Source organism: Clarias gariepinus, chromosome 9 (genome assembly GCF_024256425.1).
Source record: "Clarias gariepinus isolate MV-2021 ecotype Netherlands chromosome 9, CGAR_prim_01v2, whole genome shotgun sequence".
NCBI classification, from domain to species: domain Eukaryota; kingdom Metazoa; phylum Chordata; class Actinopteri; order Siluriformes; family Clariidae; genus Clarias; species Clarias gariepinus.
This window is the reverse complement of record NC_071108.1, coordinates 34,849,130-34,875,461: the sequence shown is the minus strand read 5'-3', so window position 1 is coordinate 34,875,461 and position 26,332 is coordinate 34,849,130. Positions and strand designations below refer to the sequence as shown.

At 41.2% G+C, this 26,332-nt stretch overlaps 2 protein-coding genes across 4 annotated transcripts in view; both read left to right on the top strand.

Annotated features, from left to right (window-relative positions):
* Positions 1–1,101: 1,101 nt before the first annotated feature.
* LOC128530192 (H-2 class II histocompatibility antigen, A-U alpha chain-like) overlaps positions 1,102–26,332 on the top strand; it is a 70,853-nt gene continuing 45,622 nt past the window's right edge. Inside the window, exons 1-5 of one of the 2 annotated variants that reach the window (XM_053503961.1) lie at positions 1,102–1,213; positions 2,517–2,765; positions 4,253–4,534; positions 5,262–5,391; positions 5,488–5,580. In XM_053503961.1, coding sequence (XP_053359936.1) covers positions 1,156–1,213; positions 2,517–2,765; positions 4,253–4,534; positions 5,262–5,383 — 711 coding nt within the window. In that variant the 5' untranslated portion in view covers positions 1,102–1,155 and the 3' untranslated portion in view covers positions 5,384–5,391; positions 5,488–5,580. Of the gene's footprint in view, positions 1,214–2,516; positions 2,766–4,252; positions 4,535–5,261; positions 5,392–5,487; positions 5,581–26,332 lie in introns of those variants that run through there. The other variant, XM_053503960.1, reaches the window with a different exon arrangement.
* LOC128530196 (H-2 class II histocompatibility antigen, I-E beta chain-like) lies at positions 8,461–22,438 on the top strand. Of its 2 annotated transcripts, none has more exons than XM_053503966.1 (6): positions 8,461–8,484; positions 8,631–8,903; positions 9,175–9,456; positions 9,718–9,831; positions 21,557–21,597; positions 21,721–22,438. In XM_053503966.1, exons 2-5 carry the CDS (start codon positions 8,690–8,692, stop codon positions 21,577–21,579), a joined length of 633 nt encoding a protein of 210 aa, XP_053359941.1. In that variant the 5' UTR covers positions 8,461–8,484; positions 8,631–8,689; the 3' UTR covers positions 21,580–21,597; positions 21,721–22,438. The 2 variants fall into 2 exon arrangements, with proteins under 2 accessions (XP_053359941.1, XP_053359942.1); XM_053503967.1 differs by having other exon boundaries at positions 21,712–22,438.

Below are 26,332 nucleotides of genomic sequence, written 5' to 3'. Positions count from 1 at the left end.
CAATGTAAAAAGAAATAAAAATCAGGAACCATCATGGAGTTAGAAAGTGACCCCAAACTTTTGAATGGTAGTGTACACAACTTGCACATGTGCACTGCGGGGGCGAAACGATATCACAGGAACATGTTGGAGGTTTAGCTATCAAGATGAAAAGTCTCTGATTTTGCATCCAAAAAGATTTATTACGCTTTGTGTTTTTTTTTGTTTGTTTATGATATTATTGCCACTGAATTTGAGATGTAAAGGGGATCACTGATGCTCCCACCGGTCTTCAAGAGTTAAACATCTTCAAAAACACCCGAACAAACAAGAGAGAACTTATACATAGGAACAGGAACTCTCAGCATAGCTTTAGCATAGCATTAGCATGAGCATAACTGCCTCTTGATAAACTATGAGCAGAAGCACACGACCTCAACACATGGGACGTGAAACAAACATAACTGACAATCACTGTGACCCAAACTAGACCAGAGAACTAGACTGTGGGAGATAATCAGAATTCAGCTAGAGTATGTGATGACAGCAAAAACATGTGACCCCTGACCTCTGACCTATAGTGCATACTGGGAGCAGTAGTTTAGCAACTACTGTACATCATTATTATAATGGCATGAGGCCCAGATCCATTATCTATAGCGTTTATCCTGAGCAGGGACACAGGGGGTCTGGAGCCTATCGTAGGGAACTTAGGGCACACAGTGGGGTACAGTACAATGGGGTGCCAACCTCTCACAGGGCACAATCTTTCTCTCTCTCTCTCTCTCTCTCTCTCTCTCTCTCTCTCACACACACACACACACACACACACAATGAGCAATTTGAGAATGCCAGTCATCCCATCCTGGACTGTGAAGGGAAACTGGAGAACCCGGAGGAACCCCACCAGCCATACAAACTCCACACACACAGAGACCAAACCTGGACCCTGGAGTTTAAGTGAAGTGAAGTATGATGAAGTGTGAATCTGAGGTGAGACTCTGCCAGACACAGCTGACTCACAGAGAGAGAGAGGGGATCTGATTGGAGGATTTATTCTGTACCTCTTTCTCTGCTCTATTACTGTGTGTGTGTGTGTGTGTGTGTGTGTGTGTGTGTGTAGTCAGTGACAGGAGGATTCATCAGAGCTGCTCAGTTACTCACACACACTTCAGGATGAAGTTGTTTCTGCTCTTTTTTACACTAATGTGTGTGACGGATACAGAGGCAGAGTGTAAGTCTGATACACTTTATTTATTTATACAGTATAAAAATTACAGTTTATAGATTTTTTCTCCCCAAAGGTTTTGCAAGTGGAAAAGTGTGTTATATATTTTATTTTATTGGGGTGTTTGGCGGGGGGGTTGGGGGCAGAAAAAACCTATATAAACATAAATGTTTTAATATAGGTTTGATATGGGTTTTTAATATATGTGACATATATAAAATTGGCCGTTTTCCTATATTATATGTACATATATGCGTACATATATGTGTACATATATACTTGCATATATGTACCTATATAGGTCCATGTATTCATGTATATACGCTGAACAAAAATATAAACGCAACACTTTTATTTTTGCTCCCATTTTTCATGAGCTAAACTCAAAGATCTGTAACATTTTCTACATACATAAGAGACCCATTACTCTTAAATATTGTTTACAAATCTGTCTAAATCTGTGTTAGTGAGCACTTCTCTTTTGCCGAGATAATCCATCCCACCTCACAGGTGTGGCATTTTAAGGTGCTGATTAGACAGCATGAATATTACACAGGTGTGCCTTAGACTGTCCACAATTAAAGGCCACTCTGAAATGTGCAGTGTGATCACACAGCATAAAGGCCTGTCTTTGTGTGTGTGTTTTTCATGCCGGTGTTCAGGGGCGTGGCCTAGTATGTAAATTACCCGGACTGATTTCCGTGTGATTGGCGTGTGGGCGTGTCCTGCCTCGGGTCATTAGCAGATAATGAAGTGCGACAGAAATTCTAACATGTGTATTTAAATTTCATAACATGCCAATTACACATGATACCAATTTCACGTGTTTGCACATAAGTTTTTTGCAATTTTTTTTTAGTTAGTCCTTAGTTATTGCCTTGATAATAGAAAATATGAGCTAGGCATCATGTATGACAGTTGCCAAAGTGAGATATGAGCTAAAATGACCAGATCCTGCCATGAGCTATATAGGAGACATATCTTGTATGTACATATAGGGCTTATATGTGGATATAAAGAAGCAATACAGGAGACCTATATGGCCTGTATATGCACATCAATTTTGCCTATATGCAGCATATATATTATTATATATATATGCATATATACTGCATATAGGTTTCATATATGCGCATATATCCTCATATAGGCTCTTTCCATGTGGGAGGGTTATAATATGCAGCTCTGTTTAATTGAAATAAAATAAAGTTTATTTTGTCAGACTTTGTTTTTCTTAATAAAACTAATTTGAATAACAGGAATTTGAAGTAACATATCTGTGTGTGTGTGTGTGTGTGTGTGTTTACAGCCAAACACAATGATTTTATTGTGAATGCATGCTCAGACACGGATACGGAGTATATGATGGAAGTTGAACAAGAGGAGGTTTATCACGCAGACTTTGTAAAGCAGCAGGTGGTGAAGATGCTCCCACCGTTTGGGGATTCGGCCGGGATTAGGGAAGGAGCGTACGAGAACGCCGTGACAAACAATGAGATCTGCAAAAAAAGCTTGGGAGCGATGAAAAAAATATATAAGGACCGAGAAGAACCTAAAGGTGAGTGTGTGAGTTTACTGAGGGAGGAATTTTACATGTAACTCTAAATATATTTAAACGTGTGACTTTATGTTTGACTGACTGGAAATTATAGAATGAAATAAAAAGCGGTGTGCGCACAGCCTTCAACACCGAACACCGGGGGCTGATGGGAAATGTAGTCCATAGTCCCGGTCAGCGCTGTGCGGTGATTGATAATTACATATACTTTTGTAATATCTTGTGACTGAGGAACGAGCGGTAGAAATCTGGATTTCTGATATCAGGAGTTTCACTTAAACTTTTCACTTTGAACAATTAGCGTGACCCGACACACAACCGCTAAGTTATTATTATTTTTTTTCCCTCTTAAGTTTCCTCACTCGCTTCTCCCTGTAAGGACAATTTCATGACTCGCCTTAGTAATTAGCGCCCCCTGCTGACACTCTGAAAACCTCCTGCCTGTAGCTCTTATTTTACCACCAGCTACAATTTGCTTAGCAGTGAACACTAGTGGATCAGTGGTACTGTAGGTGTTTCATGTCATGTGAAAGGCCCTGGTTTGATTCCCAGCCAGCGTCCAAACCTCAGCCAACAATAAGCCCGGATAAAAAGGGAGGGTTGCATTAGGAAGGGCATTCGGCATAAAACCTGTGCCAAGCTTGTACTGTAATGTGGTCTATGGACCCCTTGCCGGGAGCAGCCGAAAGACCAACAACATCAACAATTTGCATTTCAACAATTTCAAGTAGTTTATTAATAGTAATTAAATTAAATTGTGGATGCATGTGTATATTTATTTATTATAGTGGTGAAAATTTAAGATTTTTATAGATTATTGAATGTGCAAAAAATATTTTTCTCCATTATTCTGTTTATTATTCTTCTTCTTATTATTATTATTATTTTGATTATTATTATTATTATTACTAAATGTATATTTATTCTGACATTGGTCAAACTTCATGAAACACTGGAATGATAAAATATTCCATGTGAACTCCCTATAGGGCAGCACAGCGATGTAGTAGTCAGCGTGGAGTTTGCACGTTCTCCCCGTGCTTGGTGGGTTTTCTCTGGGTTCTCCAGTTTTTTCCCACAATCCAAAGACCTGTAGATTAGGTTAATTGGCGTTCCCAAATTACCCGTAATGTGTGAATGTTGACCGGAGGTCCTAACGTGGTTGTAAAAAAGGGAATAGGGAATACAATGTTAACCATGGGCCTCCATAGTCCCTAGTTGAATACAGAGGTTCCTGGATGGATGAATGGATGGAACACATATAGACAGAGCTGAAATAATTTAGCTCATTTAAAAATATATTTCCACTTCTGATCTTTCTAATTTTTAAAAAACATCTTTTTTCTTTATTTAAAAAAAAAGCCATTCCTTAGTCCAAGGTTATCAATTTTACTAGTAATAGAGGAAATTATAGAGATTAAAGAAATTGCAAATCTTCTCATCGCTTTAGAATAACAGTGCTATATGTGTTTTATATTTGCCCACAGATGTTCCACAAAACTCTATCTATCCCCGGGATGATGTGAATGTGGGGACACAGAACACACTCATCTGTCACTCAGTGCGTTTCTTCCCCCCACCTGTCCGAGTGCGCTGGACCAAAAACGGTGAAGATGTGACTGATAAATCCTCACTCAGTCAGTACTACCCGAATGAAGACCAGACGTTCAACCAATTCTCCCACCTGACCTTCACTCCAAAGGAAGGAGACGTTTACACCTGCACAGTGGAGCACAAGTCCCTGGAGACCCCCGACACCAAGACATGGGGTGAGACAGAGTGTGAAACTTGGCAAAAATAACTAAATCAAAGCATTTAAACAGAAATATTACACTGTTGTGTGCAGATCGAGGTGGAAAGAGTAATAAAATGTTGTACTTAAGTAAAAGTACTGTTACTTCAGTGAGCTTTTACTAAATTACAAGTGAAGTTACCCTTATAAAAATCTACTCAAGTAAAAGTAAAAATTAACTCATTAAAAATTTACTTAGAGTAAAAGTTACTGAGTAACTTTTTTTTTAACAGCGGGGCGGGGTGGGGGGGGGTGGCTTGGAACACCCTTGCATAATACTGTAAATCTGTTCCCTTTGTTGTGTTTGAAATCAAAGTAGTGGCTTAAATATGACCAGGGGTTTTCTTCATAAGAATTTGTTTCACTTTCAGCTGTGTCTGCATCACTGGCATCTGTTTTGTCCGTCTCCATCGTTCTTGTGAATTTAACGCGTTTGTTCTTCATCAATCAATTAGTGCAGTGATTTCTGGGGTGCAATTTTTTTCCTTCCCCCGTTGTATTATTTTTCATTTTCATTCATTTATTTTTTACTCAGTAGCGAATGTGATTTAAATGTAGTGAAGTACAATACTTTAAATAAAACATACTTAAGGGAAAGTAAAATTACATATTTTAAAAACTACTTTAAAAAGTAGAAGTACACAAAAAATCAACTCAATTACAGTAATGCGAGTAAATGTGTGTGTGTGTGTGTGTGTGTGTAGAGGTGGATGTTGAGCTTCCCAGTGTGGGTCCGGCTGTGTTCTGTGGAGTGGGTCTGGCTGTAGGACTGCTCGGAGTCGCTACTGGAACTTTCTTCCTCGTCAAAGGAAACCAGTGTAACTGACGCTTCAGGTAAACTTACTGAATTCACTTTAATTACTTACTAAATATTATGTTTATATAAAGCGATATATAATGTTCCTAACGACTCTTTATTTCTCCTTTCAGGTAAAAGAGTTACAAGCAATGTATTTTAGATATTTACTTTTAGGTTCCTTTGAAGACGTCTTCCTTCAAGTTTTTTCCAGCCACTTACTGACATGTTAATGATTTTTTTTTTTTGTAAAGATTGATTTATTTATTTTTTTATTGTACAATTCTGTTTATAAAGCAGAAGCATTATGTGCTTTTGAGATCAGAGTAAATAAAATTTACATACTGAACAAACACACACTCTCAGTGCTTTCATGGTTTTATTCTGGTTAATAATAATCTAAAGTGTAATACTCATAGACTTGTCTTAAGTTTATATTTTTAATGTAAAGAAAAAACTTATTCAGTATGAATATATGATTACAGAAACAGAAGTCATTTAACATTTTATTATTGTTAGTTTTCATGGATATATTTTTATAATCGGTATCTGAAATAATCATAATGTCAGTCTGTAGTGATATTTTATAGTGTAATATAAAATAAAGTTACTATAAAAAATAGAAAATACATCACATTTGTTTTTCATAAAACCTTTAAAGGGTTAAAGTAGGGGCAGGGGTATCTCTGGGGTTAAGGCATTGGACTACTGATTAGATCGAATTGGTCTAAACCCCACCACTGTCAAGTTGCTGCTGTTGGGCCCTTGGCCAAGGCCCTCATCTGTATAATTTGATTGAAAACATAAGTCGATCTGAATAAGTATGTCTGTCAAATGATGTGATGTAGAGACTTTATCCTTTTTCCCAAAACAGATAGCGAAACCACTGCAGTGATGCAGCAGTGTGGTATGACATGGTTCGAAAAATGTGTTGTACTGATAATTAGTTTAGATTAGACGATTATTTTACAGTTACTGTTTTTATAAAAAAAAAAATAATTGGACAGAGACTCCTAAACATATTTGGACATTAAAGCCACACATTCAAATGTATTAATTCTACTGCATTAGTAAAACAACTGAACCAAGTGTCAATTATTTTAAAGATACCACAAGTGCACCTTTCAGGGAAAACATTCGTTTTTTTTTTTTTTTTATGTTTAAAACATATGGAAATAATAGACATGTAGTCCCCAAGGATGTTAAACTATTTTATTAAAACACTAAAACTAATTTTTATTAAAACTGTAATCCACTACTGGGTGTTTGGGCACTGGTGGCTCAGTGGTAAGTTTCTGGCCTGCTTTACGGAAGGCCTGGGTTTGATTTCCAGTCAGTGCCCAAACCCCAGCTACTGCAGTGCCGGCCCCAAGGCGGGTTAAAATGGGAGGGTTGCGTCAGGAAGGATAGCCAGCGTAAAAACCTGTGCCAAGTTAATGCATGTCCGCTGTGGTGACCCCTCAACAAGAGCAGCTGAAAAGCTAACAAGACATGTTGTCCATAAAATTCGACAAAAACTATTCAGACACCCAGTAGAGGATTACTTAAAGTATTTTAATAAAATAGGTTACCATCCTTTTTCATGTTACCATCCTTTTTCATGAGAACTTATGGGCCTACAATCAAGTTCTTTAATGTTTGCGTGGAAAAATTTCTTCTAAGTTTCAACCAAACTTTCAGTTAATTCACACCAGAGTATCAATAATCTGCTCATTTATAATTTTTACAGTAAACAACAGTTGCTTTGATGGTTTTTAATGCAGTGTGATCATGACTTAAGCATTCCAATACTGTTGGAGGCCACTGTATGTGCTGACTGTGTTCTTACTTGTCAGGTATCTCACTCACTCATCATCTATACCGCTTTATCCTGTATACAGGGTCTCAGGGACCTGGAGCCTGTCCCAGGAGACTTAGGGCATGAGGTGGTGTACAACCTGGACAGGGTGCCAATCCATTGCTAGGCACACACATACACACTTACATACTTATTCACACACTATGGGCAATTTGGGAGTGTGGGAGGAAACCCACCAAGCACTGGAAGAACATGCAAACTCCATGCACACAGACCCTGAGGAGGAAATCAAACCCGGTCCCTGGACAGTGCCAACCACTAAGACACCATAGCGCCTGATCTTGTGATCTGAGGGTCTTAAATTCATATCTACAACTTAAGGTGTATTTCTAATTAATTTACTATATTGACAGACAGGATTAGGATTAGACAGATGTGTGTCCAGTCTTCCAAAAGCCCATAAAAACGTTGTTGACTTATCCAAAAATATCCCAACAAATCATTATGGAAACCTTTCACAGGAGAATTTTAAGCATTACGTTACTTGATCAATACCTGCAAAAGAAAAATCTATCAAAAGCCTTAACCTACTCAGAAAAGAACACGCAGCCCTGATTTTTTAATCTATGGTCCTAATTTCTTCTTTTTAAAATGATAGATCTTAGTAACAACAACAACAATAAAATGCAGTGTAATCACACCAGGAGGTAAATATAGGGCAGTTACTGTATCAGTGCTCTGCATAAAACTATACAGATGCAGACATTCTGCTGTTGTAACTCATTCAAGTCATGGTTTAATATTCTGAGATGTTTTTCTGTTTATGGCACTTGTAAGGGGCGGTTATTTGAGTCATTGTAGTCTTCCAGCTTCCACCTTGGTTTTCTCATCAAGAAAATCTCTAATTTTTTCACATTCATTAATAATGCTGTTAAAACAGATTTGTTATAAAATTCTATGTTGTTAATAATCTACTATCAGGGCAGCAGCACTGCAGATCTACACATTTTTGTTTTACTTCACATTAGTGTAGTGTAAAGGAAGTACTTAGAGATGTGCTCTTATTGGAAAATAATAAACTAAAATAAGTTCAGTAACTCTTCTCTCCTATAATGTAATTAAATTGTGACAGTAATGTTAGACTGTACTGACTGTATGGGCAGATAAACAGTATTGGTTTAAATTCTGCCTGGCAACATGTGACTGTGTGTGTGTGTGTGTGTGTAGTACAGGATTGATGTGTGTGATCAGACGTGTGTGTTTGAGTAAAGCATCTTCACACACACTCTCCTCACTGAGTGAATCGTCCTGCTGGGAGTTTACAGTACAGTGGGTGAGTAGAGTGTGAACAGGCTTTACTGTAAAGTTTACACTAAGAACTTTAATGTGTTTAAAACTAAAGTCATGCCAGGTTTAAAGTTCACTCGTCATGAGCGCTTTAGGAACAGATTGGCTGATCTCCAACATTCTGTTTATTAGATGGACATTTTCACTGGTCTAAACGGGGCTGCAGGTACAGCTCTGAGGATCTACATGACATGGAGTTCATAGAGAATTACATTTACGACAAGATTATGTACCAGCAGTTTAACAGCACTCTGGGGAAGTTTATAGGATACACTGATTATGGCATCAAAAACGTAGAGAGACTGAACAAAGACACCGCAGACCTGGCAGCGCGGAAAGCCAATGTGGACGGTTACTGTAAACATAACGTTAAGATTTTCCAAGATCTCATCTTTGATGAAACGGGTGAGTGAGACAATTTTATAACACAAAACTGTTCTAAATATAAAATATACAATTTCATGAATATGTTATTAGATTGTTCAGTATTTAATAACTACATTATTTATTACTAATTTAATCACACACACACAAGTCTTATAATAAACACATGTGTGTGTGTGTGTGTGTGTGTGTGTGTGTGTGTGTTTCTTCTTCTTATTATTATTATTATTATTATTAGAAGAAGAAGAAGATATATTAAGTGTTTTATCACATGTTCTTGTGATTTGTTCAGTTGAGCCTCAGGTGAAGGTTCACTCAGTGAAGAAGTCAGACGGCACTCACCCGGCCATGTTGATGTGCAGCGCTTACAGCTTTTACCCAAAGCTCATTAAACTGACGTGGATGAGAAACGGTAAGGAGATTGAAGGAGGTGTGACGTCCACGGAGGAGATGACTGATGGAGACTGGTACTATCAGGTCCACTCACATCTGGAGTATAAACCTGAATCTGGAGAGGAGATCTCCTGTGTGGTGGAACACGCCAGCTTCAAAAAGCCCATGAGCTATAAGTGGGGTGAGTCTGATCATTTAGATCCACATTTCTGAGTCTGCTGTGATATATTGCAATTGAACAAGATCACATATGCTGATATTTATTCACTATGCATTCAGTGTTAAAATGACAAGTATTTATAATCTTCTCCCTGACATGAAGAGTGTATTAATTAAACTGGATATACTGTCACATCTCAGACAGCTGGTCTCAAAGGCACTGGATGTGAGTATTTTTTATGTTTGTGGTTGTGTAATAAAAACAAAAACTTAAACTTTACAGATCGCTCCATGTCTGAATCTGATAAGAGTAAGATCGCTATCGGGGCTTCAGGTCTGGTGTTGGGGGTCGTGCTCTCAGCTGCTGGGTTCATCTACTACAGGAAGAAATGCTCAGGTCAGCTTATTTGTTTTGCTGTACTTTAATAAACACATAAAGGGAATATCAGGATTGTGCAGTATAGAGTGATGTGTCCATTTTTCAGCACAAAATTTGCAATCTGATGAACAGAAATTTAGTTCATTTTAACCAACTATATGTAGCCTGGCAAAAATGAACCAGCACAGGACACAGAAATGTCTTTTGGGTTTTTTTATTCTGAAAATAAAAATTGGGGTTTCATAAAAATAAAATGATAGTCTCTGGGAATCCTCCCCTATACGCACAATCACAACCTGAGAGGCGTAGCAACTGAACCTCAGCTCCTAGTACAAATACATTTCAAATTGGAAACTAACCAAAATTGCTAGTACCAAACCATTAAAAGAAGAGAAAAGAAAAACAAATGCTGTTCATTTAAAACATACAAAAATAACTGTGGTGGCTCTTCCTGATAACACAACAGAAATAACACATTCCACTGTCAACAATCTTACATATCACAGTGTTCGTATAAAATTTACTTTATACCAGTGAATGCATAAATCTTCCCAAAATACTGACTTTTCCATGCATCCACTTAAGCACAGGTTATCTGTTGGCAGACTTCTTCACGCGTCATACTGTAAACATTTCCGGACATATCTGTTGGCATCCAACATAAACAACAATAGTAGCCACTAACATCCAACACTATTTCTGTATAACACACTCTTTAACATTGTCAACGAAAGATTTTGATGCAACAGGCACACTTTCCAGCATATTCACCTGATAAAACAATCAGATGCACCTGGAACATAACATGCTTCAATTGCTGCAGCCGACGGTCTGTCTTCCCGTGCTTTCTCTTATTCACCGTTACCGCTCCATATCCCCAAGTGTGCCCCCAAATGGCAGTGCCATCTAGTGGCGGACATAGAAATTACATGTACTATTCCCACCTGGCTACATTCTCCCCTGCTAAGAAGTCATCATCCTCGGTGACTTAACTCAAAATTTTTACCTCATTTACTGCTTCCCTAAAAAATGCAGCACCCATACTTGTCAAAAGCTGTGACAGTACCTCAGGACTTAATGTTATGGCATTACATGCTGACTTAGGGATGTGATGTGGGTTAGAATGCACTCCTGCATTTACTCTCTGACTCCGGCGTGGTGCGAGAATGGGTGCGGTAACCTTATCTTCCCTATCAGATCTGCTGTGTTTTGCTGGGACATGCAACTCTGGTTGAGACACCATTTCAGTAACAGATGGTGCAATGTCTCCAGTTCCCTAAGGTCCACAAATTCGGAAACCTCACTGTTCTCATCAGGGACTTCATCTCTCTCTCCCCTCTATCTGGTCCAGATCCAGGCACGTGGCTTCTTCCAACACCACATACTCCGGGTCTAGATCTGGGAGTTCTACTACACTCTCAGTAGAAGGGGTGGTCATAGTAATGGGAACATTACTTCTCGACTTCCTGGGTGTTGGAACAGGCCCAGCACAAGGCCTAAGGTTGGCTCGGTGGACTCTCTTTGTTGGACCACCCTCTACTGGCTCTACTGTTTGCGTACTGCCCTGAACCTCAACAACCCTGTATTTGGTAGGGCCCCAAGCATCTTGAATTTTGTTTCTCCCCTGTGGCCAGTGACGTAGGTAAACTAGCTGACCTACTTCTACCGGGGGACAATATACCTTGCCCTGCTCCTGCTGGACTCTCTCTTGAGCTTTCTGCTCAGCAAACTGCTTCGCTCTATGGTGTGCTTCTTTTAAGCGCTCCTGATGGACTGTGAGCCAGTCCTGTTTCTTATCCAGCACCTGTTCCTGACCAAGCAAAGCATCTACTGGAAGGTGCGGGTGTACCCCAAACATGAGGTAGTAAGGCGAGTGCCCTGTCGTGGCATGAGGAGTTACATTATAGGCATAGACAATTTCTGGCAAATGTTCAGGCCAACGGCGTTTCTTTTCCGGTGGCAAAGCGCGCAAAAGGTCGTGAAGCGTCCTATTAAAACGCTCACACTGTGCGTTGCCCTGCGGATGGTAAGGTGTGGTGCGAGTTTTCTTCACCCCATATAACTTGCACAGCTCCTGAATGACTTCACTCTCAAAGTTTCTGCCCTGATCTGAATGTAACCTCTCAGACACACCATACTTTATAAACCACTCCCGGAGGAGGACCTTGGCCGTAGTATCTGCTTTCTGATCACGTGTTGGAAATGCCTGTGTGAACTTGGTAAAAACATCTGTTACCACCAAAACATTCTCTCGTCCATCAGAGGCACGTTCCAACACACTAAAATCTACAGCAACGACTTCAAGAGGCCGTGAAGCTAGAAAGGGCTTCATGGGGGCACGTATCCTTGGCTGGGGCATCTTGGTAAGGATGCATCTCTGACACTGCTTAACCCACTGTTCCACCTCTTCATACATCACAACCCAGTAACACCTCTGCTTCAACAGGTTCTGTGTGCGCTCTACTCCCTGATGCCCCATGTGATCATGTACACACTCAAGTACAGCTTTCTTTAGACATGCTGGTAAAAGGAGCTGTTGACATTCACCCACATGCACATCGTCAATGACGCGATGTAGTAATCCATCAACCTCCCTTATTCTGGGCCACTGCCTGAGCAAAGAGATGACCGGTTTGGACAGACTCTTTCTCTGATGATAGGTGGGCTTTCTCTGCCAGTCCCAGAAATGTCTAAAGGACTTAAGCGTTGAGTCATTTCTCTGAAACTGTTTCAACTCGTCTTTGGTGTAACCCGGCAGAGTTGGTGTATTACCTTGGGAGTCAGTGACCTCAGTACCCTGCTTAACTACACCAGCACGAACCTTCCTAACTTGACAACACTTCACACCTGCACTGACTAGATCTGGCTCCAGAGCTGTTCCCTTTCTGACCACATTACAAATGGATATACACCCATCAAACTCTTCATCATCTCTAGCCTGTAGCTGCTCCCCTGCTAAAGGCTGCCTAGAGAGGGTGTCAGCTGCGGTGTTACATCGGCCAGGCCGATACTGTACTTCAAAGTCAAAAGGAGCTAACTGAGCAACCCAGCGTTGTTCAATTGCCCCAAGTTTTGCTGAATTGAGGTGACACAAAGGGTTATTGTCCGTTATTATAGTAAACTTAGACCCTAACAAGTAACCCCGAAATTTCTCTGATACAGCCCACTTGAGTGCAAGGAGCTCCAGTTTCATGCTGCTGTAATTCCTGTCATTTTTCTCAGCATTTCTCAACCTCCTACTCACATAAGCTATAACCCGTTTTTTTGCCTTCCTGGTACTGGTAGAGAACCGCACCAAGCCCCAAACTGCTGGCATCAGTCTCAACAACGAATGGGAGGGAGAAGTCTGCATAACCAAGTCGAGGAGCACTGGTGAGTCTCTCCTTCAGTTGGTTAAATGACTCTTCACACGTTGGTGTCCAAAGGCATTCAAACAGGCTCTTGGACCTACCAGGGCCGTTTTCTTTAATGTATGCGTTGACCACATTATGCAAAGGACCTGCCAGTTGGGAAAACCCCTGCATAAACCTCCGGTAGTAGCTGCAAAATCCCAAGAATGATCTTAAGTCTTTGACTGTAGCAGGTATTGGCCACTGCTTCACTGCTGCTACCATATTGGGGTCTGTGCCAATGCCGTCAGCTGAGATTTGGTGACCAAGAAAACATACACTGGGCTGAAGAAAATTGCATTTCTCTACCTTGACCTTCAAACCTGTTTCTTTGAGTCTCTTCAACACTGTCTGTAGTCGCACTAGGTGGTCCTCAAAGGTTGGTGAATAGACTAATATATCATCCAAGTATACAAGCATTACCTGGAAGACCAAGTCACTCATGGTGGCCTGCATGAGCCATTGGAAGGTTGCTGGCCCATTGCAAACACCAAAAGGAAGTCGGGTGTACTCAAATAGTCCAAATAGGGGTTGTAAAGGCAGTCTTGTGTTGATCCTTCTCACGCACAGCCACCTGGTGATAGCCACTGGCAAGGTCTATGGTCAAGAAATACTTTGCCCCATGCAACGCATCAAAGCACTCATCGATACGTGGCAGTGGAAAAGCGTCACGTCTGGTCTTTGAGTTTAGTCGCCTGTAATCCACACACAACCTTAAGTTGTTATCGGCCTTCCTCACAAGTACAATAGGTGAAGCATAAGCACTAGTGCTCTCTTTAATGACACCCTTTTTTAGCAGTTGTGCTATGTGCTCTCTAACCTCTTTGTACTGAGTTGGTGGTATTCGTCTGTAAGGTTGAGTGACTGGGACATCATCCACTAGATTTATCTCATGCTTGACCTTGTCGGTGTAACCCAAGTCCTCATCTTTGAATGCAAAAACATCGGCATACTGGGCTAACAGGGCTGCTAACTTAGCTTGTTGATCTGGTGAACCACCCATATTCAGCTGACCCATTAATGATTGCAGCTCACCATCTGTCTTCATCTTCTTTGTGCCTATAGACACTTCCTCATGGTCAGCAGATATGCGATTAAAGTGTACCTCCACTGCTCCCTCAACACACTCAACCACACTGAGGACACCAAGTCTCATTCTGGACGGCAACCACAAATCTTCCTGTGAGAGATTCACTACTTGGACTGGGTACACCGGTTTGTTAGGCTTTACAAGAGTCGGGACAACCACAAGACCACTGGGTAACGGTGCATTATTAAGCTCCAATAACCTCAAAGTCTGATCATTCAGGCCCCTCCTGAGTCCCTTTGCATACACCGTAGCAACTGAAGCTGCTGGTACATGTACAGTGTTTTTACCAGCTATCCTGGCTGCCCTTGTCTTTCCCACTAGGTCCCGTGTTTGTACTCCCTGAAACGCTTCTCTCCAAACCAAGTTTAGCTCCCCACCAAAGACTCGAAAACTGACTCTATAGCCTATAGGAACTGACAATAGCCAACTCTCTACAACGCTTTATCACATTCATTTCTATAAGTACTGGGGGTGATTTTTCAGGCTTGGACGATTCTTTCATTCTCTGCTGCCCAGCACCCATCCTTTCTGCCCTAGAATCTTCTGAAACTAAGTCTCCTGGGGCTAAATCCCGGACTACTGGTACAATTAACCCCATAGCTCGCACACCCAACTCAATATAGCCTATATACGGGATTGGCAAGGAGTTAGCGGCAGTTAGCTTTAACCATTTGGCTGTAGGGGATATGTCCTCATTCTCACCGAGCAAGTTTTGTCGGAAAAATGACTCAGAGATGGTGCTAACCTGGCTTCCCGTATCCAACAAGGCTTGAGCCTTAGCTCCACCCACCTCAACTTCCACTTCTGGACATCTACCAACTGCTCGTTTAAAAAATCTTTCACGAGTAAGGGTCTTTGAGCCTTTAAGCCCCCCTCGGATTGCCCGGCTCCCAGCAATCGAGGGAGCTAGTTTCCCTGAAAATGTGCATCGCTGGATGTGGGCCTACTCTGTGGCTTGGGACGTTTGCACTCCCTGGCAATGTGTCCTACTCCCTTACATTTGAAACAGACAGGCTTCCCTTCCTCTGTGAACTCAAACCTTCGGCCAGGCCTCCCACCTTTGTCTGGCTTGTCCCGAAGAGCAACACTCTGCCTCACCACATTGACTAACTCTCCAATAGCCTTGCCTTGCTCCGTAACAACTTTAAGGATTTCCTTTAGTGTAGATGCTTTATCTTGGGTACTACCTGTACACTGACCTTTCTCCACTACACTGTCACACACTACGCTCCTGCTCTTGGCAACTCTGGTGTTACTGGGTCTCTCCACAAGAGACCATGCGATAGCTTCCTGACGCACATCTAAAAGTGTGGACTCTGGCTTATCCCTGACCATTTTCCGAAGCTCCCTTCTGAGTGCAGGATCCTCGACTCCCTCTACAAACTGGTCCCTGACTGCCACCTTTGCATCAGACACGGCATCTGGTTTTTGTTTAAGAGCTGAGCGAAGGATCTGGGATAGTGCGTGTGAGCATTCAAAGAAGTCTTTGCCTTCTAGTTGGTAACGGCTATAGAATGTCTGTAAAATCTGTGCTACACTGCGCTTTTCACCATATGCTTCTCTGAGAAAACTGAAAATTTCATCAGGATCACTTAGCTCCTCATCCATGCACAATCTAACTTCTTCCAGTGGTGAACCCCTGAGGAGAGAGAGAATGAAGTCAACCTGGTCACTGTCATCCAAGCCCCTAGACCTAATAGCCCTGTGTACCTCATCAAGAAACTCATAAACGGAACGACCATCGACTGCAGCATCACCACTGAAAGGCTGGACCGGGCGTTCTCTGGGCAAGTACACATAAGATCTATTAGTGCCACTGCTGTTATTTTAGCCATTCAAATTCAAATTCAAATTTTATTTGTCACATACACAGTCATACACAGTACGAAATGTAGTGAAATGCTTACACGACCGCCAGTGACCTTAAAAGGAGAATTAAAACTTATAAGTAATAAATATCAATATAAGAAATATGATAAAAATTTAAATAAAAATTTAACTAGAAAAAATAGAACCTGAAAATAGAAATATATTGTATACATAGAACTATAATTTTGTGCAAGTATGCATAGAAAAAGTGACTTTGTGCAATGGTTATTAAAGTGACTTTGTGTAATGGTCCAGAATGTAAACGTGAACATGTAGTGTAGATGTGATGTGCGTGGAGTTGTCCATAGTGTCCATGGATGTATAGAGATTGATTGATTGATTTTGAGAACTGTGAAAATATTGTGTTAGTTTTGCCTAGAGATTGTTTCTCTGGCACCAGTTCTCCAGATTTCCAACCTCCTCCAGGTAGGCCGTCTCATCAATGTTGGTGATCAGGCCCACCACGACAGTGTCGTCAGCAAACTTGATGACGGTGGTGGAGTTGGTAGTGGCCACGCAGTCAGAGGTGTACAGAGAGTACAGCAGGGGGCTCAGAACACAACCCTGGGGGGCTCCAGTACTGAGAGTGATGGAGGCTGAGACATGGCCGCCCATCCTTACTGCCTGTGGTCTGCCAGTCAGAAAATTGGAGATCCACTGACACATGGGTGAGCTGAGTCCCAGGTGCTCCAGCTTGGTGGTGAGTGTGGAGGGAATTATGGTATTAAATGCAGAGCTGTAGTCGATGAAGAGCATTTTCACATAATTCCCCCTCCGAGTGTCCAGGTGAGTGAGAGATGTGTGGAGGAGATGTGAGATTGCATCATCTGTGGAATGGTTTGGACGGTATGCAAACTGTAGTGGGTCCAGTGTGTCTGGTAGTGAAGAAATGATGAAGTCTCTGACCAGGCGTTCAAAGCACTTCATCACTACTGAGGTGAGGGCTACAGGGCGATAATCATTGAGGGAAGCAGGATGAGGTTTCTTTGGGACTGGAACAATAATGGACTCTTTGAAGCATGTGGGGATCACCGACTGAGATTAAGAGATGTTGAATATCTCAGTGAACACAGGTGCTAGCTGGTCTGCGCAGGCTCTGAAAATGCGGCCTGAGATGCCATCTGGTCTTGCTGCTTTCCTGGTGTTCACTCTCTTAAAGGCTCTCCTCACGTCGTGCTCGGTGATGATGAACGCGCTTCCGGTGCTGGCAGTGACTTACTGTCTGCAGCCATTAGCGCCGCTAGCATTAGCATCGCTAGCGTCTTTAGCTGCAGCCTTTAGCTAGCGTCTTTAGCTGCAGAAAGTGTTCAGCTCGTCTGCCAGAGTCACGTCTGCGTTTATCATACCGGATGTTGTTGCTTTATAATCCGTTATTGTCCTTAATCCCTGCCACAGGCTCCTAGAGTCACTCTGTTGGAGTTGTGACTCTAGTTTCCTCCCGTAGCGTTGCTTCGCCTCTTTCACCGCCTTCCGGACGCTGTATGACGCAGCCTTGTATGGTTCCATGTCCCCCGACGCGAGTCCCGTGTTGTAGGCAGCGGTGCGAGATTTCAGAGCGTCGCGGATGGTTTTATCCACCCACGGCTTCTGGTTGGGAAACGTTTTAATAGTCTTTTTCTCCACGGTATCATCCGCTAGTTTCCCGATGAATCCCACAACCGCTTCCGTAAACACGCTGACGTCACCATCGGAGCTGTTTCTGAACATGTCCCAGTCTGCGTCATCGAGTGCGTCCTGTAACGCGGCCACCGATTGGTCCGTCCAGCGCGCGACCTCCCTCTGAACCGGAACTTCCTGTTTCAGCCTTTGTTTGTATTTTGGCATGAGGAAGATGGCGGCGTGGTCGGATTTACCAAACGGAGGGCGAGATCGTGCCTTGTAACCGTCCTTGACTGTGGTGTAGCAATGATCCAGTGTCCTTTTGCCCCTGGTGGGGCAGGTGATATGCTGATAAAAGTTTGGCGCTGCACGTTTGAGGTTGGCACTGTTAAAGTCCCCCGCCACAATAAGCGCAGCGTCCCGGTGTTGTGTTTGTTGCTGTGTGAGTGCCTCATGCAGCTCGCATAAGGCAGTGTCCGTGTCCGCTTGTGGTGGAATATAAACGGCGCTGATTATGACCGATGTAAACTCCCGAGGAAGGTAAAAAGGAAGCCTGTTCCTGACGCCGGCTCGTTTCCCTCGGGGCCGCCGCTTCGCGTCGCGTCCTTTGTTTTCCCTCAGGATCTCACTCGGCCAGCTCGGATCCGGAGTTAAAAACGTCGAATTTTGTGTACATTGTATACCAATAGAAACAAGAGTGTCTCTATCATAACTAATGTACTCCATGGTGGTAATTTGACTGGTTTTAAAACGGTAAAAACTAACTTAAAGAACAAAAACAAAGAAAATCTGGTCGGAGCAGTCGTGACGGCAGCCGACCTCACCGGCGCCATCTTGGATATGATATTGCCTGGTCATGTTTGTTACTTAGTTCAGATAACCTGGCCTGAAGCTCAATGACAGGATCTATCTCTGTCTGTTCATTATCAGTTCCTCTGTCTGACATTTTAATTGTCTAGGAATAAACTTTAACCAAGAGCAAGATATAAAAGGTCTCTTTCAAACTTGGTCAGCTAGCTGTCCTGATGTTCTCTGCTCCTTCTCAGAAGATCTCTATCCTCGTGGCGGTCATCGGAAGTACAGCGTCGTGGTTACTGATCCCCAGCGGCAACCCCAAGAAAGCCTCAGCGCTGTAGAACTTCAACACCAGACGACGCGTGTCCCTGCCACCACAGTTAGTTTATGTACCCTAGCACTCTAATTAAGGTTTACCTAGCTTAAATTTATAAACAAAAATCTAAATATTGTACACCACCAATTTTGCAGAACCCCACTCCTGGTACCAAATTGTGTAGCCTGGCAAAGATGAACCAGCACAGGACACAGAAATGTCTTTTGGGTTTTTTTATTCTGAAAATAAAAATTGGGGTTTCATAAAAATAAAATGATAGTCTCTGGGAATCCTCCCCTATACGCACAATCACAACCTGAGAGGCGTAGCAACTGAGCCTCAGCTCCTAGTACAAATACATTTCAAATTGGAAACTAACCAAAATTGCTAGTACCAAACCATTAAAAGAAGAGAAAAGAAAAACAAATGCTGTTCATTTAAAACATACAAAAATAACTGTGGTGGCTCTTCCTGATAACACAACAGAAATGACACATTCCACTGTCAACAATCTTACATATCACAGTGTTCGTATAAAATTTCCTTTATACCAATGAATGCATAAATCTTCCCAAAATACTGACTTTTCCATGCATCCACTTAAGCACAGGTTATCTGTTGGCAGACTTCTTCACGAGTCATACTGTAAACATTTTCGGACATATCTCTTGGCATCCAACATAAACAACAATAGTAGCCACTAACATCCAACACTATTTCTGTATAACACACTCTTTAACATTGTCAACGAAAGATTTTGATGCAACAGGCACACTTTCCAGCATATTCACCTGATAAAACAATCAGATGCACCTGGAACATAACATGCTTCAATTGCTGCAGCCGACGGTCTGTCTTCCCGTGCTTTCTCTTATTCACCGGTACCTCTCCGTATCCCCAAGTGTGCCCCCCAAATGGCAGTGCCATCTAGTGGCGGACATAGAAATTACATGTACTATTTCCACCTGGCTACATATATAAACATGACTGAGCAAAAAAATGGGTCACATGGGCGAAGAAATGTAAAAATATCACAAAATATAGAATATAGGAATAATTTTAAAATGTTTTAAACTGGCATTAACTTGTCTTAAAGTGTCAAAGTGTCATGTGCAATGGCAGATAAACATGTATTGTATAAAGTGACTTATGAAAAGTGACATGTGCAATGGCTTCAGATATGTAAATATGTATTGCATGAATGTGTCCATGATTGTCCAGTTAGTGTCAATGTTTAAAAGACATTACTCCTGTGTGGTGTGATGTGGTTGAGAGACCTTATCGCCTGCGGGAAAAAGCTCCTCCTCAGTCTCTCTGTGTTGGCCTTCAAGGAGTGGAATCGCTTCCCAGACCGCAACAGAGTAAACAGTCCATTATTGGGATGGCTGAGGTCCTTCACGACCTTCCTGGCCTTGGTCCAGCACCGCTTGCTGTAGATCAAGTGCAGGTCAGGGAGCTTGGTGCGGATGATGCGTTCAGCTGATCGCACCACCCTCTGTAGAGCTCGTCTGTCCTGCATGGTGCTGTTTCCAAACCAGGTCGTAATGTTTCCCGTCAGGAAGCTCTCTATGGTGCAGGAGTAGAAATTCTTGAGCACCTTAGAGGGCAGTCTAAAGTCTCTCAAGTGTCTGAGGTGGTAGAGACGCTGCCGGGCCTTTTTCACCACTGTGTTGATGTGACAGGACCATGACAGGTCCTGCGTGATGTGAACACCGAGGTATCGGAAGCTGTCCACTCTCTCCACTGTGCTCCTGTTGATAATGGGGGTCTGGTAGTTCCTCTCCTGCTTTGTACTGATGTCCACTATCAGCTCCTTTGTCTTGCTGACGTTCAGGAGGAGATTGTTCCTCTGGCACCAGTTCTCCAGATTTACAATCTCCTCTAGGTAGGCCAACTCATCATTGTTGGTGATCAGGCCCACCACGACAGTGTCGTCAGCAAACTTGATGATGGCGGTGGAGTTGGTAGTGGCCACGCAGTCGTGGGTGTACAAAGAGTACAGCAGGGGGCTCAGAACACAACCCTGGGGGGCTTCAGTGCTGAGAGTGAGTGAGGCTGAGACATGTCCGACCATCCTTACTGCCTGTGGTCTGCCAGTCAGAAAATTGGAGATCCACTGACACATGGATGAGCTGAGTCCCAGGTGCTCCAGCTTGGTGGTGAGTGTGGAGGGAATTATGGTATTAAATGCAGAGCTGTAGTCGATGAAGAGCATTTTAACATAATTCCCTTTCCAAGTGTCCAGGTGAGTAAGTGATGTGTGGAGATACACATGTTTTTATTTTTGTTTTCAGCTGTTTCTATGACCAAAATAATAATAATATGCCCATTTTGAAAGCTTTACATTTTTGTGACATCATTCCCATATTCCAGTAGTGGTAAAATTTACATTATAAGAGTAATGATAACTTTTGTTCTACCTGACATATCTGAAATATATCTAAAGCCTCCAAGTTAACACACACCGACAAAGCTTTCATATAAGCACATTTATATTATTTATTTAATCATCATTGACCTGTGCTGTGTTGCCGGCAGTATCTGTGAGTTTTAAGTCAATCTACACCAATCCATCAAGGACTTTTGTCTAATTTTGTCTATAAATATATAACAATCATGATAATCTTTCCTTGTAGTGATGATGTTGCTAAATTGTTTTAATCCTTTGTGATTTCTTTTCGACAGGACGCATCCTGGTGCCGACATAAACACTGGTGAATCTCACTGTAGGTTTAAGTTTGATCTGTAACTCCTCTAATGCTGTGTCATTATCATCTGGGTATATCCTGCTTTAACACTGTATGGTTAAACTCACACACTATATTTCTTATTTTTTGGAGGTGTTGAAGGGGTAGCTCAGTGGTTAAGGCATTGGACTATGGTTCGGAAGATCCCAGGTTCAAACCCCACAACCACCAAGTTGCCACTGTTGGGCCCTTGAGCAAGACCCTTAACCCTCAACTGCTCAGATGTGTAATGAGATAAAAATGTAAGTCGCTCTGGATAAGAGCGTCTGCCAAATGCCTAAATGTAAAGGGGAACATGTTTGATGAGGGGGAACACTGGAGGTTTTGCTGACATTGTTTTATCTGTTCCTGCTCTGTAATGAAAAGTCCTTTCTGATCTATTAGGTTTTAATGTGTGCATCGGCCTTTACATTTTGACCAGCTTCATGTAACATAATGATGACAAATAACTGTATGAGGTTTATTGATTATATGCTTTATAATAATCCAGTGGGTCACACAGAAGAGACATTTGACAGACTGAGGAAACCTGCTTTTAAAGATAAACACATTAATGATTACTTTCCAAATAATTCTATACATAAAGATGTGCATGAATTATTACACAGCCATCATGAAGTCTTTTTTTTTTTTGTTGCCAAAATAGACTTTCATTATTGAAGCTTTAGCGCCTGGATTTTGACTGGATTGTGTTTCCTCTAAGTAATAACTTTAATTTTCTGTTGTTGTATCATCATAGCTTGTTATTGATTCTGTATGTACACTGTCTCTTATTAAACTTTAGACTTTAAAGTTGTAAAATAAATGGATGTCACTTCTTTCATGGAATAAATATTCTTTTTTAAGAAATACAATTTGACAGTTTTTCAATTGAATAACTTATTATATAAACAGTTCTGTTTAGGAGATTTATTTAAGAAAAATCTTGTATTAATGTGAAATAGTTCATTTTAAATTGTGTACTCTAAACATAAAGTTAACAAACATAAATAATAATATGCCTTGTTGGGCATGTGTAGGTGTGGTGGTGTAGTAGTCATGCACCTATAACATCTGGGGTTCGATTCCCTCCTCTGGGTCTGTGTGCGTGGAGTTTGCATGTTCTCCATGTGTTTGATGGGTTTCCCTTGTTTCCTCCTACAGTCCAAAGACATGCAGATTAGTCTAATTGGTGTTTCCAATAAAAAGTTTTTTTCCCCCATTATATTCTTCCTTGTTTATTGATGGTATGTTTATAAATTTAGCATTAAAAGTAGCAAAGGCATAAGGAAGATTATTAATGAAGCATAGATGGCTTTGATGAAAAAGCAGTCTGTGAGATTAATAAACACTTTTAGTGGCAGCATTTTTAGGTTTTAATAAAATTGTGTAAATTGTCAATAGATCAATAGCTACACAGTGTTGATGGATAGATGCTGATTTAATCTGGAAGGATATCTTGGATGATCCAATGCCTTATTATAGAGGGTGAATATGGTAAAGTTACTGTTGATTGTGTCTTACTCAAGTACCAAACTGTGGCAACATGGAGGTTGGATTTGAATTTCTAACCTAATCATAAACCCAAGCCATTAACCACTGAGCCTCCTCCAGTCCTGGGCTTTGTTTAAGGTGAGCTCAGAGCCATGTGTGAATATTTATCTAAGCCTGGACACACTGCAAATAAGCCCCAGGATTATCCCTGAACCACCAAATTTCAGTCCAATTAGTTGTCTGTTGGTCACCTAAGTGAAAAAAATATGCTACAGTAAGTACCGTATATTAAATCCTAGCATGCCAAAGCATACTTAAGTGTACTTGAAGTCTGACTAATGACTAGTACTTTAGGTTTGCTATTTTGGAACAACTAATTTTGTACTAAGTGCATTTAAGTTGCAATTAATTTATACAAAAGCACAATTTTAAGTGTATTAAGTGTACTATTGTGTGCTAAAGTGGAACAACTTTAAGTATACCTAGCACACTTAAAATATATGGCTGTTTACTATATGTACTAATGTACATACCTGACAGTTATCACTCACTCATCATCTATACCGCTTTATCCTGCATTGAGGGTCGTGGGGGGCCTGGCGCCTATCTCAGGAGACTTAGGGCACGAGGCAGGGTGCACACTGGACAGGGTGCCAATCCATCACACACATACACACACTCATTCACACACTACAGAAAATCTGGGAAGGTCAATTAGCCTAATCTGCATGTCTTTAAACTGTGGGAGGAAATTGGGAACAGAACGGTCACTGGAAGTGCAAGGCGACAGTGCTAATCACAGTATTTAATCAAATTCAAAAATATATTTAATGTATTATAAGTAGGGCACTGGTTGCTCAGTGGTAGGTGTTTCGTCTGCCATGTGGAAGGCCTGGGTTCGATTCCCAGCCAGTGTCCAAACGCCCAGCCACTGGATGCAGTTCTTGTCCCAAGCCTGGATAAAATGGGAGGGTTGCGTCAGGAAGGGCATCAGGGGTAAAACCTGTGCCAAGTTGTTGTGCGGATCGGATAGTCCGCTGTGGCGACCCCTTGCCGGGAGCAGCCGAAAGACCAACAACAAGTACATTCAAGCATTTTTATTGTATTACAAATAGATGAGTAATATACCATGAATATATTCTTATTGTAGCAGTAGCATGCTGTTATACTTCTGGCCAAATCCAAATACTAAAAAGTACACTTCATGGTCAAGGGGTCACCACAGCAGACCCTCCGCTCCGTACACAACTTGGCACAGGTTTTATGACATTCATGACACAACTCTCTCATTTTTCTACCCAGGCTTGACACCAGAAATGCATGGAGTGTCTGGGTAGTACAGTATGGTGTGTAGCTCCACCAACAGTAGAGCTCAAACCCAAATCCTCAGATTAACAACTTAGCACCTTAGACAACTGAACCACCACTCCTTTACTGCTTATAAAAAATACTTTGTTATATCATGTAGTACACACAGTCTTTTACTACTGTAATTTAAATGTGTTACCAGTGCACTAAAAAGGTTAAGGACCTTTTACAAATACTGAATGCATTTTCTACACTATAACATGTTTTTGAAACACATTACATCAGTAATGATGAGGCAGATTTCATTCGTCAGTTCAACAGATTTAATTTGCACAAGGTCACAAAAACAACAACAACAACAACAGTACTATAGTTTATTTGTCTTTAACAAAACTTTAAATTGTCTCACAAACACACACACAAATATAAACTGTTGTCTAAACAAAGTCAGGCATCATTATTGGAATATACAGTATTAGTTTAAACCTGGTGTGTTGATTCTAGCTGTTACACAGAGACTGAAAACAGGTCGAGAGCTACGGAGCCGTTATACCACAAGCAAAGTGCATAATATTTAAGAACAACACATTAGATACACATTCTATAGTTTAAACTATGTACGTAATTTCAAACTAATCAACAAAAACCATAAAATTTATTTTATTTTATTACTCTTTATTGCTCTTTATAAAAGTTTCTTTTATGCCCAAGACTTTTGCACAGAACTATATTATAATTAAAAAAAGCTTGTGCTTGCTGGAGAATATGAGTTCTTCTGGTAACTTTGTCACACTCACTCCTTTCTATTTTATACAAATCCCAGGAGCGTACATTAAGTTTTTTGTTTCCATCTTAAAACTGGTCTGTCTTGTACTATATTTCTTTCTTTACAGCCATTCATATATTCTCCTGTAATTTTATTAATTTATTAATTTTTAAGCTATATATGGGAATACATAATTATGCAGACATGATAAGCATATATAACAAAATTGGTACAGCATATAATATGGTGCCTAAGACTTTTGCACAGTACTGTATTGTACTGTATGACTTTTCTCTTATAAGTGTAAGATTTTTCCCGTGTCTGCACATGTTTTCGAGCCTGGCCAGGAATCGAACCGGGACCCTGGAGGTGCAAGGCGACAGTGCAAACCACTACAGCACCATGCCACCCATGCCGTTTTTTCGGTTTATTCGCAATTACTTTTTCCTGTGTGAAAACTCTCTTTCTGGTTTAAGTGCAAGCTAAATGCTAAAGCTAATGTGCAAGGCATTATGGGATTTTGAGGCTAACAAGGACACAGTGAACACCGAACCATGTCGGTGCAGCTTCTAGACTTATCATGGTGGAATATACATCAGTGAATTATAGCGTGATAATGTTACAATGGTGGACAGCGGGAGGTCTGAAGGTGGCTGGACTTTGAATGGGCAAAAGATGGCAGAAGGTAGGAAGTGGGGAAGAGTGAAGAACAGTACAAAGAAACAGGAAAGAAGTGAAATGCAAACATCCAAAACAACAGATAAGTGAAGTATCTAACTCAGAAGAAACTGATGAAAGACAAGGTAAAACAGGAAGTGTAGGACAAAATGAAGAATATAAAGTAATCCTGAAATTAACACAGGAAGAAGTGTCGTTTAGAGACTGGAACCCAATACAAATCACACAAACAATAACAACACTAATAGGAGATATTGTATATACATAAGTGGCAAAATATTAAGAAATGGTTTCCTATTAATAATATGCAAGAACAAACTCAACAAGGAAAAGCGAATAAAATTAATAATATTAAGGGGAAAAGAGTCAAAAGTGTGCAGATAGAAGAAAGAAGGGCGCGGGGAGAAATCACGGGGATACCAACAACAGTAACAATTAAAGAAATAAAGCAAAAACTATCAGAAGAGCAAATAAATGAGATTAAAAGAA